Source organism: Colletotrichum truncatum (assembly GCF_014235925.2).
Source record: "Colletotrichum truncatum strain CMES1059 chromosome Unknown Contig_0010, whole genome shotgun sequence".
In the NCBI taxonomy this organism is placed as follows: Eukaryota; Fungi; Ascomycota; class Sordariomycetes; order Glomerellales; family Glomerellaceae; genus Colletotrichum; species Colletotrichum truncatum.
The window spans coordinates 1,959,955-1,976,699 of NW_027222407.1; the positions used below are offsets into that span (position 1 = coordinate 1,959,955).

At 49.2% G+C, this 16,745-nt stretch overlaps 6 protein-coding genes across 6 annotated transcripts; 4 read left to right on the forward strand and 2 right to left on the reverse strand.

Annotated features, from left to right (window-relative positions):
* Window positions 1-2,035: 2,035 nt before the first annotated feature.
* CTRU02_213992 (vitamin H transporter) lies at window positions 2,036-3,714 on the forward strand (the record flags this gene model as incomplete). Its single annotated transcript, XM_036724549.1, has 4 exons — window positions 2,036-2,201; window positions 2,256-2,506; window positions 2,565-3,505; window positions 3,564-3,714. 4 exons carry the CDS (start codon window positions 2,036-2,038, stop codon window positions 3,712-3,714), a joined length of 1,509 nt encoding a protein of 502 aa, XP_036583668.1.
* A 2,644-nt stretch (window positions 3,715-6,358) lies between these two features.
* On the forward strand, window positions 6,359-7,263 carry CTRU02_213993 (endo-beta-glucanase; the record flags this gene model as incomplete). Its single annotated transcript, XM_036724550.1, has 2 exons — window positions 6,359-7,129; window positions 7,183-7,263. The coding sequence occupies 2 exons, from the start codon at window positions 6,359-6,361 to the stop codon at window positions 7,261-7,263; spliced, it is 852 nt and encodes a 283-aa protein (XP_036583669.1).
* A 297-nt stretch (window positions 7,264-7,560) lies between these two features.
* CTRU02_213994 (7alpha-cephem-methoxylase P8 chain related protein) lies at window positions 7,561-8,600 on the reverse strand (the record flags this gene model as incomplete). The annotated part of the gene is made up of 2 exons (XM_036724551.1): window positions 7,561-7,796; window positions 7,853-8,600. 2 exons carry the CDS (start codon window positions 8,598-8,600, stop codon window positions 7,561-7,563), a joined length of 984 nt encoding a protein of 327 aa, XP_036583670.1.
* Window positions 8,601-10,433: 1,833 nt separating this feature from the next.
* Window positions 10,434-10,728, forward strand: CTRU02_213995 (uncharacterized protein; the record flags this gene model as incomplete). The annotated part of the gene is made up of 2 exons (XM_070206162.1): window positions 10,434-10,595; window positions 10,714-10,728. The coding sequence occupies 2 exons, from the start codon at window positions 10,434-10,436 to the stop codon at window positions 10,726-10,728; spliced, it is 177 nt and encodes a 58-aa protein (XP_070060194.1).
* A 797-nt stretch (window positions 10,729-11,525) lies between these two features.
* CTRU02_213996 (uncharacterized protein) lies at window positions 11,526-12,421 on the forward strand (the record flags this gene model as incomplete). The annotated part of the gene is made up of 2 exons (XM_036724552.2): window positions 11,526-11,857; window positions 11,917-12,421. The coding sequence occupies 2 exons, from the start codon at window positions 11,526-11,528 to the stop codon at window positions 12,419-12,421; spliced, it is 837 nt and encodes a 278-aa protein (XP_036583671.2).
* A 3,484-nt stretch (window positions 12,422-15,905) lies between these two features.
* CTRU02_213997 (uncharacterized protein) lies at window positions 15,906-16,475 on the reverse strand (the record flags this gene model as incomplete). Its single annotated transcript, XM_036724553.1, has 2 exons — window positions 15,906-16,143; window positions 16,297-16,475. The coding sequence occupies 2 exons, from the start codon at window positions 16,473-16,475 to the stop codon at window positions 15,906-15,908; spliced, it is 417 nt and encodes a 138-aa protein (XP_036583672.1).
* Window positions 16,476-16,745: the final 270 nt, after the last annotated feature.

Genomic DNA, 16,745 nt, shown 5'->3' on the forward strand with positions numbered 1-16,745 from the left:
ACCATAAGAGGCCGTCTCGTCTGTATTATGGTGTCGAAGAAGAGGGAATGTTAATATTAATGATCGCTTCTGGTTCACAAACTCGGCCAACGACCAATGTCAATCAACACAATCTAAGGAGAATAAGAACATATCTGCCATCTTTGGCCATTCTAGCTTGGAAAAGACCTGTCATGGGTACTTCAGTTAAGCTCAGCCAGGAGATCGGGACGAGACTGAGGCCACCCCAAGCAATCCAAACCATAACCACCGCAGGGAAACTCGAATCGGGCTGAAAGTTAGCGATTAGTAAAGGCAACAACCTTCAGCTGACTTTGGAGGTGTAAGCCACGAGTAGCACGGCAGCAGAATGATCAAAGCGGCGGGTCCGCCGGCTTTAAACCGTTGATGACGTTTACACTTGGAAAGGTGCAAATTTAATAGTTTCTCATCATCTTTGGATTTTCAATATTGATAGGATGCGAACAGTTTTACTGTTTTGGGACCATTCGGGCTTGACTCCTGCGACAAGCAGCGACATGCAATTTATTTCCTTTCTTGCTTCAATGTCAAGCGAACTTTGTTTGCGATAGCGACATGTAAATTGTGGGAAGATTCAATAGATGAGCTGAATCTAAAATGATTCTAAGTTCACGGTGCACTCGATGTCAGTGAATGATTTTGTTATAGGTTTCACTGGATAAAAGCTCCGCACAGGCAGAGAAAAAGTAAACAAACCGTGAATTGGTGCCGCTCATAACACCTTATAACACCTTATGTAAGTTACAGTCAAATTATGGTTTTAAACGTACGGGAGAGATATTGTCTCCCGGGCCATCGCGTGTGGGTGGGAGGTTGTCTCTCCCCACCTGACCGTGACTGGCGTTTGGCCCGGCCTGGTGGCCACACAAGCCGGATCCTGATGATTGCAACAGTTTTTATGCTTGCAATAGAGCTAACTGTTTGAAGGTGATGCGTGCGAGCAACCGCTATCAACCGACACATTTGCCTTTGCTTTTGGCAAGAGACATGATTTTGGCTATTACGAATGGCGGAAAAATGATCATCAGTCTCACGGCTGCTGCAGAGTCTTGAACCATTTCTATGAAAAACAAGCTTTAATATTAAAAGAAAACTTACAGAGAATTTGGCGACCATCAAAGCTTGAAAGATTCGCAGAGATTGTCGACTTTGAGCAATAGGTAGGTGGTGAAAGCCATGAAATTATGGACTTGGCATCTTGAGAAAAAGGTGAGCATGTCGCTGATGTTCAACTGCTTAATGTCAGTCAAGGCGCAACAGTGATGCTTTCTAATCGATTAGTATTCCAAAAATACTCTGGACTCTGAAAGCTGAAGCATGAAGTCCGATAGACGGAGAGGGTCGGCCGTCACGATAATCTGCGCGTCTGGCACCATCACCAGCATCAAGCACGTCATTTCGTAGCCACCTGGCCGACCCAAACATGCAGCGGATTCTCCGCAGTGTGCCCCCCTAAAACCGACATCAACATCTCACTCTAGTTGTTATTCCCGTTTTTAAGCATGTTAATGTCAGCGAACCAGCGGGACGAACAGATGCCAAAGGCAATTATCCCACGCAAATCCCCCATCTCGGCCTGCCACTAGCCCCGCCCCACCCACATTCTTCCAAGGGCGTCGACCGTTCAGAACAAGATGTCGGGCAATCCCCGGCAAAGCCCTGCACCACGCTCACCATGTATGTAATTGCCACGAGTAACCCCCGCGGAAGTGGTGACTATCTGTTAAGGTCGGACAAGGCCCGACTCCCGGAAGTGCGCGGAAGCGGGCCTTTTCCCACAAAACTTGCCTGGATCAAGAGCCGTCCGCATGGCATAAGGCCGAGGAGCTCTGGCGCAATCGATGGCTTTGGGAGAATTTTGACCGACAGGGGTTCTTGAATGGCAAATATCAATCATCTATGCCTTCTCCAGAGAGCTGGACCTCTGGGTTGGAGGTTCAACTAGTTTCTGCAGTTACAATACCAGAATCTCAAAAACGAAAGCAGGGTTATCCTGCAACGTCAGCAGCACAGAATGCCGACTCTAAATACAGTCCCCCGAAAGAAGTGGTGGAAGATTCAATGGTACTCCGACGATGACACGCCCGAAGAACGCAAGCTCATTATGAAGCTTGATATGATTGTGGTTCCGTACGCTGTTCTCAGCTACTGGGTCAAGTACATTGACCAGGCCAACCTTAGTAAGTCTGGTCATTCTTGGGAAACCTGCGACAACACAAGACTGACTTGAGAAGACAATGCCTACGTCGGAGGTATGAAAGAAGAGCTCGGCTTCCAAGGTAACGAGCTGGTTGAGCTGCAGACCATGTACACTGTTGGTGCCGTCGTGGGGATGGTCCCGTTCATGTTCCTATTCACCTATGTTCCTATGTATTGGACGATCCCCGCCATGGATATCCTTTGGGGTATTTTTACTCTTTTGCAATACCGCGGACAGACATTTGGAGAGATGGCTGCTTACCGCTTCATGGTCGGCTTTTTTGAGGTAAGCAGTCTCCCGTAGCTCTGTTGTTTGTTGAACGACTTTATCTGACATTTTACAGGCTGCATTCTTCCCTGCCATGCACTACGTCTTCGGTTCGTGGTACAGAGGGCATGAAATTTCTCGAAGGGGTGGCATCTTTTACACTGGACTCAACCTCGGAACCTTAACAGCAGGTCTCATCGCTGCTGGCGCCTCTCGTCGCTTGGAAGGCGTCCATGGTATGTCCAGCTGGCGATGGATGTACATCATTTGCGCCATAATCACCATTCCCGTTGGTATTCTCGGTTATTTCCTTCTTCCTGGAACCGTTGATCAGCCTAACCGATGGGTACTCAACGACCACGACATCAAAGTTGCCAAAGCCCGCCTCGAGAGAAGTGGTCACGTCACTCGCGGGAAGTTCAAGCTCGGACATCTTAAGAAGATCTTCTTGAGTCCGCAATTCTGGACAGTCGTGCTTGTTGATGTACTCTTCTGGAATGCCGGTATTCACAAGAGCACTGGCAGCTTTCTTCTCTGGATCAAGAGCTTAGGACGCTACACACCTGCAGAGGTCAACGAGATGGGAACTATTGCACCTGCGCTGGGAATATTCTATAACCTGGTAGCATGCTTCCTGTCAGACCTGGTCTTGGGACCCGCCTGGGCTATCACATTTTCATCGTTATGGAACATAACGGGTCTAATCATTCTCGTCAAATGGGACGCACCCGAAAGCGCAAAGTGGTTCGCGTTCGCCACAATGTACTGGTCTAACGCGCTATCAAGTGTGTTACACGGCTGGGTTAATACCATTCTTCGAGACTCGCCAGAACAGCGGTCCTTCACCCTCGTCACGATTACAATCATTGCTCAATCATCCACAGCATGGACGCCTCTATTGACCTTCCCCACGGTCGAGTCGCCGAGATACCCCAAAGGATTTTCCTTCTGCCTTGGGTGCGCTATATCGCTCATCATTGCAACGCATGTTCTCAACGTCTACATCAAACGCAAAGAGTAAGTTCAGAAGGCCTGGGTCTCTATTGCATAATTGTCTTCTAACCTGTGTAAACAGAAAAGCGAAACTGGCGCATCTCGAAAGCGAAAGTGACCGTGAAGGCAGCTATGGTCATTCGCCTGAGGCCGAGGCCGCCACAGGCAAGAAAGTGAACCCTACAGTTACAACGGCAGTCAATACCTCTGAAGAGTCTATCGCTCATCGATAAGCCTGGCGCGCACTTGGTAGTTACAGATGGGGCATAAACGCTGAATGAAAATCCACCTTGTTTTTAGCCACTTTGGTCAAAATCATATTTTCTTTTGATTCAGTATTTCTGGTGATCTTCTGTCATGCTGTAGTAATCTGGACGTGGTCAAATTAGCCTCTCCTAATATTAAATGTTTTCGGATTTGCCTCCAGTCCAACCTGTTTCAGCCTTGTAGTAACTGCGGTGTTTTCCTTTCTCTCGTTTTGCTACAGAAGTTGATTCATTCTATTACGTATAGGAACGGATAATGTTTAGTTGCTGACCTATCCCAGCTACGTCCATCGGCCAATGTACTTTTGCTACCTTAGATACCGGTGGGTGCCTGCCACGAAACATGTTCAGTACAAGACATCCTGGAATGAGGGGAAAGGTTCTAGAATGTTGCATCTACCGAAAGAACGGTGAGATTCGTGACCGTGTCGCCTGACATGTCTACAGCGAAGATCACTCCGAGGTGGTACCGACAGCACCGAATCTGAGACCGCGCGGAGACTGTGGGGTAGCGCCGGCAAACCGTTCGGGGGGACTCCAGAGGGGCCACCAGACGCCGGCCCAGTGACCCGGAGCTGGTGACTGCACCGTCATAATGTGTGATACCCTTGGTTAATAGCGACATCGTGTGAATCATGAGGTTTTCTCTTGTCGCAAAACTCTAGGATACTTTCCTCCGGGACACTTTTTCTCCCTGTCCACACTGCTTCTTAGGTGGCTTGCCCACGTCTAAGCGGCCCGACAAGCACCACACCACTACAAAATTCGGTTCAGGATCATAACCCCTTTGCACTTAAACCACCAACCAATCATACCTCAAATCGCTGCCGACTTAGGGAGCTGCCCACATCCCTTTAGCCGCCTTTGGCCCGCTCTAATTCCTGTTGTTGTTGGCAGGTTTCATCGCACCCTTTTCACATGCCCTGGACTTTTCCCTACGTGGGCAAATTGCCGGCCAAAGTCGCGATTATGGCCAAGTATCTGCTTGAAACTCGATTTGTTTGGCCGGAGCCAACATTTTCTTCCATTTGGTTCAGAGAAGACCCCAACTCCCTTCCTAGACCACCAAGACAAGACACCTGTCAAAGGTGCAGCTGGCCAAGTTTGCTCCTCGTGCATCTGTCCTGCATACTGATGCAGGCTCTCTCATGATTCATCACGCCTCCCAAACGCCGCACATTGAGTAAAGGGAGAAAACTAGTCGTTGCCACAAAAGTACCTGCTACTAGTTGTCTAGATCTTGCAGCCTCTGGCACTAACCACACAACTGCCGTTAGCGTGGTGGCGTCAGGTACTGTTCTCCCCCTCTGACTGGCTATTACACAAGGTCATCCAATATATGTCGTCTGCTGGTCTCTTCATAAGCTTGGTCACCATGTCAAATTTGACTGGACATGATGAAAACAAGTGTCTGCTTGGCGAAGACGGGAGGAGTTAATAAAGTGTGGACGGGCTTCAAGGGTCATTTGGAGTAAAGGGGAAACCCCTTGAAGCCCAAATGCCACTTCCCGCGTGGTAATCCAAGGGTATAGCAAATCGGGTCCCACCAACCAGATCGACGGAGAGCTTGTTAAATCATCCACACGGGAGGCTTGGGGGCCAGGCTCGTCTTTGAACAGATGTCTGTCGCCAGTACTGATTGGTGGATGGTTGAAATGAAACGGCGCCTCTCCCGATAAATCTTTCAAGGAGGATTCTCCTTGGAAAGGACCCGGTTCTGGGTATACGCCTTTACAATTTATCATTGGTCGCCGCTCAGCGCCTTAATATTTTCTTTTTTTCCGCCCAGCACGTTTTCTCAAGCCTTCGTCTGTTGTATTCATTCCGTGCGCACCGCTCTTTTGGGAATAATGTCCGCCTTATACCCATTCTCTGCCCAGTTTGACCCTAGCCTCAAAGTAGGGGTTAAAAAATTAGAGGATGTCGGTTAACAGCTCGTTTCCAGCAGGAAGCCGCTGCTTCGATCGCGTGCGGATCTATTCCCGTGGGCTTTCATCGAACCGATGTGCCATCTGATTTTTCGAACACCATCTTTTACCTTGTGCAAGACCAGGATCAAGTGTTTAGGAACAGGATATCTACTGGGTAACGAACTACCGCCTCCCGGGCTATTCCGTCTAATGAACTGGGCCCATCTACAAGGCCTGGGGTCTCTTCTCTCTAAGAGGAACAAGTATGAATTTGTCCCCAGCATATTGGCTCCCTGCGATTGCGGTCTGGACTCCGTCTTTTTGGTTAGTTCGATGAACTACACGTCCTCTATAGTTTAGACCGAATCAACCCCTAGCTGACTTGGCATCTGCTTCTTCTTCCCCCGGCCGTATCTCGCTCTTTCTTGTTGTATATAGCTGGTGAGTCCCATGATGAAAGCTGCCGTTTTGTTCTCATGGTCGCCTCAGCCCACCCTCGCGCGACCCCACGACCGTACTTACCATCGTGATCTTGGTCTCAAAGACATGTCGTTCTTTTGGTGATAATCTCACTTCAGTCTCTCATTTATAAAGCTTGATATCTTGCAGTCTCGTCCGTCATCTGAAGCCTCTTTACACATCAGCCACTCCTTACATCTTATTACACTCCTTTCAAGCCTTGTGCATCCAACAGCATTATCATGTATCTCAAAGCCTTTCTCTCAACCTTGCTGCTCCCCGCCGCTCTGGTCTCAGCCTGGGACTCCCCTTCTTACGCCGGTCTCACCCGCATCTGGCAGGACACCTTCTCTGGCGCCTCCGGCTCGGGTGTAAACGAGGGTAACTGGAACATCATCACTAACCTCCGCGTCAACAACGAGCTGCAGGACTATACCACATCGCGCTCCAACCTCCAGCTATCTGGCGGTAACACAGTGCAGATTGTACCCTGGAAGGAGTCCTCCGGACGCTGGACCTCGGCTCGCATCGAATCCAAGTACACGTTCACCCCCGCCGCAGGCCGTCTCACCGTAGCAGAAGGCCAGATCCGTTTCGGTGACAACGCCATCGCCAACAAGCGCGGTATTTGGCCCGCCTTCTGGATCCTGGGCGATGCCATCCGCAACGGCGTTTCATGGCCCCGCTGCGGAGAACTCGACATTCTCGAGACGGTCAACGGGCAGCTTACGGGTTACGGGACGGTGCACTGCGACGTGACTCCGGGCGGCGCGTGTAACGAGCCCAACGGGATCGGCGGGACGACGGGAATCCCCGACCAGGGATGGCATACATGGCGCATCCAGTGGGATCGCCGGTCGAACAACTGGCAGACGGAGACGATCACTTGGTTCCGTGACGGCCAGCAGTTTCACCAAATCAGCGGTGCCCGGATCGGGAGCGAGGGGATCTGGAACACGCTTGCTCGCGCGCCGCTCTTTTTCATTTTGAACGTCGCTGTCGGGGGTAACTGGGTAAGTTCCGCCGTTTTGTTTTACAAACTGAAAACCCCTACTGACTTTCGTAGCCTGGTAACCCTGACGGTTCGACTTTGGGTGGTTATGGCAGTATGATGGAGACTGCCTATGTCGCTGTCTATCAGTCGTAGATGGAACACTGTCTTATCTTGCCATGTTTTACACTTTGATGGAATCTGTCTTGTTGCTGCTCCTGCAACTACGCCATTCATTGCACATACATACTTAAATACCCTTGTCGATGTAGTTCACGAACAATCACGCTCTTTAAAGCAATCAACTGTATATGCTAAAATCTCTATGGCCGTATGTTAACCAGTATGGAAATGATTTAACGTCTTTGTTTCATTGATCATTAATCTTGCATTGTGCAAGATGTGCAGTCATGACATATCTAGATCTAATTCTGGAACACATTCTTTCCGAACCTAGTCGTAAAACACCAGACATCTAACCTCGATGCTCTGTCGACCCTTCGCATCAGCAGGCGTGGCAGGGTCAACAAACGCCGTGTGAGGTGTCAGTCCCGCAAGTCCAGGCTTGCCACCGGGCTTCCCCTCGCTCCTTGAATCAAAGCACTTGATGAACATGGCTTCATCGGGAGTCATGTCCTTCATGTAGTAAAGCTTGTGATTGTCATTAGGCGCAATAGAGTAAGTTTCACCTACGAAATGGTTAGCATGTATGTTTCACTCGTAAGCGAATTGGAATTAAACTCACCCTTGACTTCGTAACCCTCAGTCGACCGCGCCAAAGTGGGATCAGGGAGAACTTCCTTTCCCCGATCGTCGTCGTCATTATCCGTCCTCTTCGGATACAGCAAGTCCACCGCAACCAGGTCTTCAGGCACTGTCGTCCGCCAGTCGATGACGGCCAGCGGGAAATCCGTCGCAGGGTGGCCGATCGGCCTCCAGACGTTGATGATTTGATACCGGCCCTTCAGAAGCTCTTCCACTTCATCGGCGGGGGCATGCCTCCTTACACGAACCTCGGCGGCGCCGGGCGTCTGGTCAACGTGAACCTGCTGCACTGGCTGTCTCGGGGACGCCTTCTCCCGGCGGCGGATGGTGTGATCGAAAATAATGACCTTCTTCACCCCAGGCAGCTTTTCCTTCAAAAGCGCCTCGACCTCGCCGTAGTACCCATTGCGGACGGCAGCGTCATCGGTGAAGGCCTTCTCCTTGGCGGGGGAGTTGTATACTGCAAAACCAGAAATGTCTGTGCCGAACTCGATACCCGAGTCGCGGATGTTGGCGACGGAGCGCCGGCGCTCCGTCCGGCTGAAAGATGTCACATCTGTATCGACCTTGGCCCAGGGCTTACTGTTGCCGCCCTCAAGCGTGGCAGGGTCGAGGTAGCGGAAGACGCCGGTAGTCATTGTCGCTAGGGGTCTGCTGTGTGTAATGCGGGGAACGCTGGCTGTCAATTTTGATGTGAGAATTGGGGCTCGTCGTAGGATCGTGGTCATAATACAAGTAACACGTACAAAGGACAAGAAACTTCAATTACAGGGCTGATGATGAGATGTTCGGCTTTGGTATTGAGGATCTCTATCGTGCGGGGGCGAGGGGTGGACTTTTAAAACAGATCGGAGGCGGGCCGGATGGAATGGAAGGGCGGCGATTGCATCACCATTGACCAGTGAAAATAGAATTAGTCATACAGCATTTCTAAGCCAGTTGTTCGGGACCCACCACCGGCGCCGGCAGCTATTGCCGGCTTGATTTCAAATCGCCGGCTTACCGTGCAGCCGCGGCGATCCACTGCCGGCCGTAAGGATTCAATTTCTGGCAATGATTTACGGACTATGAATCGGAATGCATCTTTACCAAGCTCCTCATGAACACCCGAGCGACAAAGACAAAAAACCAACAATTATCTGCTTTTTGCAAGCGTCTCTACCCTTCCATCAGAAAAACCACAATCATGGCGGCAAAAGTCAGGGGGGCCCTTTTACTTTCATATCAAGGTCTAAAGTATTTTATGATTGTTTCTTCTAGGTTTTTCCAAACGTCTTTTATTGAGGCTAAGTTTGTTGACCTTTAAAGTACTATTTTTGTGCAGCAGAATTTCCTTTTTTTTTTTTTTTTTTAAATTGTCCCCCACGTGGTGATCCAATCCATGGGTTTTACTTTGTATGCGTGCGCTATTGGGCTGACTCTGTAGTGTACCTTAGATTGCGAGTTGGAACATTGCGAAACTGATTTTTTTTGTTATTCCCTTTTCTAACTTACATGATGATAACCCAGAGTGGCGATTCATCTGCTCGAACTGGAGAAAGAACATCTTAATCCAAGTTACCTAGTTGTGATTACGCGATTCAAAATAGCCGTTTCACAATCTCATTCACGCATTTCCCTACCCGGCCTCTCCCCCTTACTTTTTTTTTTCGCTGCTTTTTTCATGCCGGAAATAATTCTTCCATATCAGCTGAATCTCACGCAAGGGTTTGTGCAGAATGCAGCAGCTAGGCATCAGAAACGGGCTGGCTGGTCATTTTGCAGTTGAAGGCGAGTCATGGGCTAGTCACCCAGCTGAATTATGCATAAGACCCTGGACTTTTTGGCGCTTGCGTTGGTCGTTCAAAATTTTAATCATCGCGTCCGACTAAATAGGCAGCTCAAAGGATAGCCAAGCTTTTGGTCGTTGGTTCCCACCTTCCAACGACATAAAGCATGTAAGGTTGTCCACAGATGGCTATGCCAAGATATAACCTTTTGGTATGAGTATGGAGCTAGCCTGGCCTATGGGGCTGCCCATGTTGAATTGACCGGAAATCATGCCATTCTCCACATTACCTTGCTTCACGGTTCGCTTGACTGTAAGAAGTGTAATTGACGTTGATGCTCGGCCATTTTTGCATAGCACTTGACATTTGACCGTTTTGGGTTCCTCGATGGCCTTCGTCAACAGAAAAGAGATATACAAGTATTAAGTATCACAATATGGTAATCCTTGCCGTAGCCATGGCCTTGTCATTTAGCTGCTCCTCTTGGCTCATTTATCCAACTCACAACTTGCTAACTTCTGCTTCACGAGGGCTTAAATGGAACAGGCACCGAAAATATGTCTCGCGCCTGCCCTGCACTTTCTCAAATGGAGACACTGTCGATAACAAGCAAGTCAACTTCAGCCAGAGTTTTCTTCGCATCATGGTGTGCAAGTCAAGTTATATCCCTAAGCTATCCTTGCGGTGCCGGCAGTAGTAACAGCGTAACACGACAGAGTGAGAAGGTCACCGTTTGTATTCTACTCTCGAGAGGTTGCCTAGTCCTCGCAAGGATAGATAGTCCAGCCTTCAATGCCGAAAGTTACCATGAGAGATTCACAAACTGGAACCTTTGGGCCAGGAATCCCATTGTCCCTGATTCCATCTCTGCTACAACTCCGCAGTCGCGCAATGACCAAGCATGAGTCAAAGGAACTGGTGCTGGAAACTTCAAAGAGCTCTTCGAGTTTGACTGTAAGTACAGTCATTGCCCTATATTTTCCTTTGCTCTTCAAGAAATGTGACAACTGGGCGTCTGCTCTATGTAACAACATCGTTTTCGCTAACGGCGCCGTAACTGACGGTACCTTAGCCCTGCACGCCATGACCATTAGCGAAGCTCTGCAATATGAACTGAGAGGGTTTTCGGAAATAGGACAATGCTTGTAAGGGATGTTATCAATCCGCTTCCTGATATATCAGTATTTATCTCTTTTAATTGTTCTATTACTAGCATTCCTTGGCTTATTTTCTTTACCTCCATCAGGCGAGGTAGTTTGGAGGAGACGAGGCGAGGGATTATAGAATTCTATATCTTTAAGGTTGATTGAATAAGCCTAGACGCGGTACTTCTTCTGCTACATGCTGCACACTAGTCCTGGACAGCCAGTCTGTCTAGCAACACCAATGAAACCTAGCACATACCACACAGCTTTAGGAAGAACACAGCAAAGATGAAATACAAGTACGACCATGTGCGATAGTAGTCCAAGTATGAATAGTAGCCTAAGATAGTCGAGAGCTCATTCCTAGCTTCCAAAACTGGCCACCAACATTAGTTGGGGCCAGGCATATCGTGCCGTTACAATTATTCAACAGCTGCGCCAAATCTCTTGTTGGTGCATGGAAGAATCAATTTATGGTATACCCTTTTGGAACAAAGCCGCCCCCAGTTGACATACCCATGCTTATGCATACCGGCATGCCCAAAAAGCTCATTTTTCATTTCCCCAAGCACGACGCCAAGACCTACGTCCAACATGTATTTTTCCCAACCGCGTTGTTAACATAACCAACCATAACCTTCCGACAGCTAACAGTTTCCCTCCCACATCATGTAAACACTATTGACCATCTTACTATTTCAGTCGAAACTCCGTACTCCCAAAATCGAAGGCCATCAGCATGGCCACCGCGACCACGAAAGCGCCCCCGCTCACAACACCTTTTGTCTTCCCGAAAAACTGTTACATGAGCGAAGTGGTTGCTTTTTCGGCTATCGGTGACAATGTTTCTCGAAATGCGTCGGTCGAATATGCGCTCTACGCGAACCCCGATAGATCAGCCTTCGCCGTTTGCCAACCGTCCGGCTGGAAGGGCGACGGCACGTCGAGCACATTCGCCTTCAGCCCCGCAGTCTGCCCCAAATCATGGGTCATGTATCACATGACTATGCATAAGCAGGTGATAGAGGGGACGTCGACGAAAACGGTTACTACTGGATATTGCTGCAGTGGGTGAGTCATCTATGTCTGGTTTGTTTTTCATCACTACGTGTCTAACGGAAAGCCAAAAGCCGAGAGAAAATCTACCCATCTGGGGTCCCGGGTCTAGGCATTGACTACTACTCTTCGAACCCGGTTTGTCTCCAGTCATTCGCTAGCTGGCAAGATGTGACCTTGACCGGCCGGTTGGGTGGAACAGGAGCTGAAGTGACTTTCACAACGGGAACAGCGGTGCAGCCAGCGTGGCGCGTTGCATGGGAGGAATCGGATCGGCCCACATTGACGCCTGCACCGCCGTCGCTTAAAACTGGTCAGTCAGTGTTGGATTGGTTTCCTGGTGAGCCTCTCTCCACATCCGGGTCCGGCAAAATCTGCACTAGTCGTGATACCTGTGACCGCAACGACGGTGCCGCACTTGGAGGCATTCTTTGGGCTATCGTTGTGCCGGTAGTCGTTGTTATTGCGTTGATTTTGGCTGTATGGATTTGGTGCGTGGTGCACAGGAGCAAAAAGAGAAAGAGGGAGGCTGCTTTACGTAGCCAGGGAGAGACCGGGATGGAATTGAAGCCGCAATGAATCTGACATGATCGACCTCCGTATTAAGCTGCGGAATCGGTAACTCAGGCCAACATCGAATGAGAAACTTGTAAACCAATCGGAGGAGTATAGAAGCGTATCCTTGACACTACCATTTCTGTGGCCTACTAAAGGTGCTAGTGTAGCATACCTCTGTTAGGAGGCATGGAGAACGGACAGTGAGGATTACAGCCGTTGGAAGCTCCATGTGTATCATTAACGAGCGCCTGCTGTCCTAATCTTGCTTTTATTTCTGGTCAACGCTTTGGCAGATGTAGTTGTACATGGCCTCTGTTAAATAAACCAGCGATCTCTCTTAAATCCGTGCTTCAACGTAGTTTCAACTTGCGGCACCGAAGTCCTGCTCCATGAAAATACTTTGATACACTACGAGCTGCCTCGTTCTCACACCCTACTTGTGGTTATGAAACTTGAAAGCACTTTTAAAATTGCCCTCAAAGTGAGTCTTCAGCCCTTGGCCTTTTCACGAAAGGTACCATGGCCTATCTGAGAGTTTGATTGATGGAACTGGTAGAATTGTTCTTAGCCGTTCGGAAACTAAGTCTTCAAAGGGGATTCATGGTTGATCCAAGAGTAAGTTTCCTGTTCCCAAACTCACAATGCCTTGCCTTCCTTTCCCTACTCCTGGTGAGCTCTTTGATCTGTCAAACAGCCTAAATGGCCTAAGGCCAGGTCTACTCTAAAATACGAATTTAAGGCCGTTGATAACCTGATCTAGTTATGGGAAGTCTGAAGACGCGGTTTTCCTAGTTTAACCCCTCAACATATCTAAAGCCTTTCTTCAGACTGACGGAGGCAATCAACTGAAAGTTAAGATAAGAAGTTACAAATAAAGAGGATGGCGTTTAGATCAGTCATGCTGGTGCAGGTCTGCGCTGTACGGATAGACTGCTGAATTATATATGGTTGTATGAAACAAGGCATGGGTCCAACCAGCAGGCGGTAACAGGTTTGTCCTTGTCAGGCTGGGTGTTGCACGGAGTGAAAGAGTCAACGATGACGCAACGTAGGGGTTAGCTTGTACTATCATTCCAATCTGCCTCCTCTAAACCTTCCTGCGCGCGTTCCTTCATCCCTCGTATAGACTATTGTACTTCCTGCTGGTACTCTACTGGTGCCTTGCTGATAGCCTCCCGACCGTGGGCCTGGGTTCCTCCCCGTAGTGCCCGCGTCTCTGACAGTCATTTCCCGACATCATGTTGCCAACCAGACTGCCTGTACAACGGTCTGGTAGTCTCGGACATTTGGCCAAATTCATGTTGTTGAGTTGATGCTATCCCAAAGAGTGACAATCCGAACTCATCATGCGCCTGCACCTGTCAGCCTTAGAACCACCAACTTGTACGCTCATCCTATCTTGTAATTTCGCGGATTTTCAAACTCTTCGATAAAACTACGATGCCGCATGTTTAAGAACTTTGCAGAATCCTCAAGATCGCTGGGCTTTCAGAAGTCTATCTGTTTTACAGACGTTGACCATTGTGTTCCGAGTAGGAGTGCTCCAAGAATTCCCATCACTCGTGGCTCCTGTCGTCTGATACCATCTTATGGTCTTACATAGAGAGAGCTCTAGGGCAATCAACATTCTGTAGTAGGAAAGTTACAGCGCTCATCCAGGTAAGAATACCGTCACGAAACTCGTAATGCTCGTCTTGTATATGGCAAGCGAGGTCACTGCCTTCGCAAAGATGTGGAATATTCGTTTCAGAGTAGAAGCGAAGATAGCGAAAGTCTCAACGGCTTATGAAACAGAATGAAGGATACTATGCTTCTGTAGACAGAGACCTGCAGGCATCGGATCAAACACTTTTTTGATAGGAGATGGATAACTAAAATATCCAATATCCTTACTACCTTACGTGGAAAATCGCACAGACTGTAACTTCCAAGCGTAACTTTCGTACTGGGCCAAAGTCACTATGCCATAACCAGCTCCCGCGGAAGAATGACAGAAACAGCATATGCAAACCCGAACGGAAGTAGAAGCAGCATGCCACCCCTCCGCTGCCCTGAGATCGCAAACAGACTACCTAACAGAAGAATTTTCTCCAACAGTCCAGACAGCACTAGTCCATAACGCAAGAGGTAACATTGAAATTTATAAGCAAAAGGAAAGCTGGATCTAATGTAGATGTATGAAAATGCACTCTTTTTTTTGTACATTAACTTTTCTCACCCAACGTGTCTACCACCGCCATCCTCATATTTCCCATTGTTCTTTCCAGCCCAAACGTCGATCCGTCGCAACCCTAATACGAAGTCCACTACAAATCCCACTATAAATAAATACAACCCAAACAACATCCCAGACCAGAATTCCAATGTTACAATCATGACGTATCCAGCGCCGTTAGCAAACACCCCCCCCCCGGACTGCGATCGGCGTCGCGGGGGATCGGCGCTGTGTTCCGCACATCATGTTTCCCGCACATCAGGAACCGCATCGATCTGCACCCCCACGGAATGACTGATTTTGCGATTGTGCAGAGCAAGAAATTGGTGAAAGCGGATCTGTCCGTCATGGACTTTGGTCTAGCGACGATCTTTGGACATCGGGACGCGCTTTTCCGTGGTAATGAGCTGGTGGGGGATGACATCAATTCAGCTGTCTGCGGAGGTAAGCTCCCGTCAAAGTTGGAGTACGTCTTAAATGTCAAGGAACTTAAGGTTCTGCTGAAGGCGACATCAAGCTCGGCGAAGCTTTGGTAAATGCAAAAGGAGTGCTTGGAAGCTCCAGCTAAGCTCTGCTACCCCGTTGCGAACAAGGTGTTGGCGCAAAAGCTAGTGACAGCCACTCGTGCCGGTGGCTTGGCGTCCCGCGCCTTGCAACTGGCAGAATTAAAGGGGGCGCGACGGAGCTCTGGTAAAAAAAGACATGCCATCAATACTTTGTATTATGCTGGGTGGGCAGCATCACAGATGCCTTGCGGTCATCTCTCGAAAGAAAGAAGAAAAAAAAACCCCTCGGCCACTCCAGCACGCAAAGCCGTCACGAAAGCCCATAAACCATAACCCAAACCTCCCCACAATCCGCATTTGTTTCCAGTGCGGATCGGTCGACCCGTTTCCAATAGTTGTACGTGTACATGGTGTTGGTACATCCCCTCCCGTGCCTTCTTCTCCATTTCATAGTCCTAAACGACATATCTCCAAGCCAAGGCCGTCACAAATCAATGTCGGGTCGGTAACTCCGGAAAGCCGCCATTCATAATAATCCTATTCCTCCCTCGACGGCAAGACCAAATGATCGAAGGACGCAACGCCATGCTCGCAAATGTGGCTAGTCGAATCAAAGGCGCAAAGACCTTGTCGGATTGCAAGGCCAGCGCAAGACGATAGTGAGCGGATAAAAATGTTCCGCAAGGCGTGACCTCCAGTAAAGTCTCCTTCATTATTGTCCATAAAAGAACATGGCCACTATATCATGTGCCGAAGCAGTATGCTCCCAGTCACGGGAGGTTTACTACCGGCGGCCCGGCTCGAATGGGTTCTGTTGCGGCTGCGTCGGCTGCGGCTCGAAGGGGTTTTCCTGTCTTTGCTGGCCGTTGCGCTGCCAAGTGGCAGGTGGCTTGCCCATAGTCGGGTGGTCGTCGACATCACCGTCTAGCTCAAAGTCGATGTCGTCCTCCTTCTTATCGATGCGCTGCTTTCTCATGTGCAGATAGGTGAGGACACCTCCGAGACCGATGACGATGACACCCCTGCAGAACGCGATTGTTAGATTTCTGAACTTCAGATGAAGATTGGATGGTTTGCAAGGTTTGAATGACAGGCCAGATGATGCAGACACGGAGTCTGTTTTAGGATGCAGGGGCCGAGAGCATTGGGAGAATAGGAGGCTAAAGAACACATACATTGTAACGCCGATGGTGATACCAATGATTTTGGACGAGGCATAGGGCTTCTCGCAGCGGGGGCTGTTGTCGCCATCCTCGCAGCTGCTGTCACGCACCGCGAGTTGGTGAGCAGCGCGAGCAAGAGGTGGCAGCAAGCTATCTGCGCGGCGCGCAATAGTAGTAATGGACGAAGTCATGATTGCTGAGGATGTTTCTTGTTCGAGGTTGGAAAAGTGATGTAATGCGACGGGTATAATTGCTGTTCGGTGTTTTTTCGGTCTAGGCGGATGGAGAGGACCCGTCTTTCTGTGGTGCAATGCCCAGACTCAATGCCGTCGCGATGGGTGGTGATGGTGATGGTATAGTATGTTACTGCCCCCTGGGTTTTTTTTGGTGTTGTGTTCTCCTATCCCTTTCCCTTTCCGAGTCTCCAAATTCCTATTTGCTGTGCAAATGCCTGGGATTGC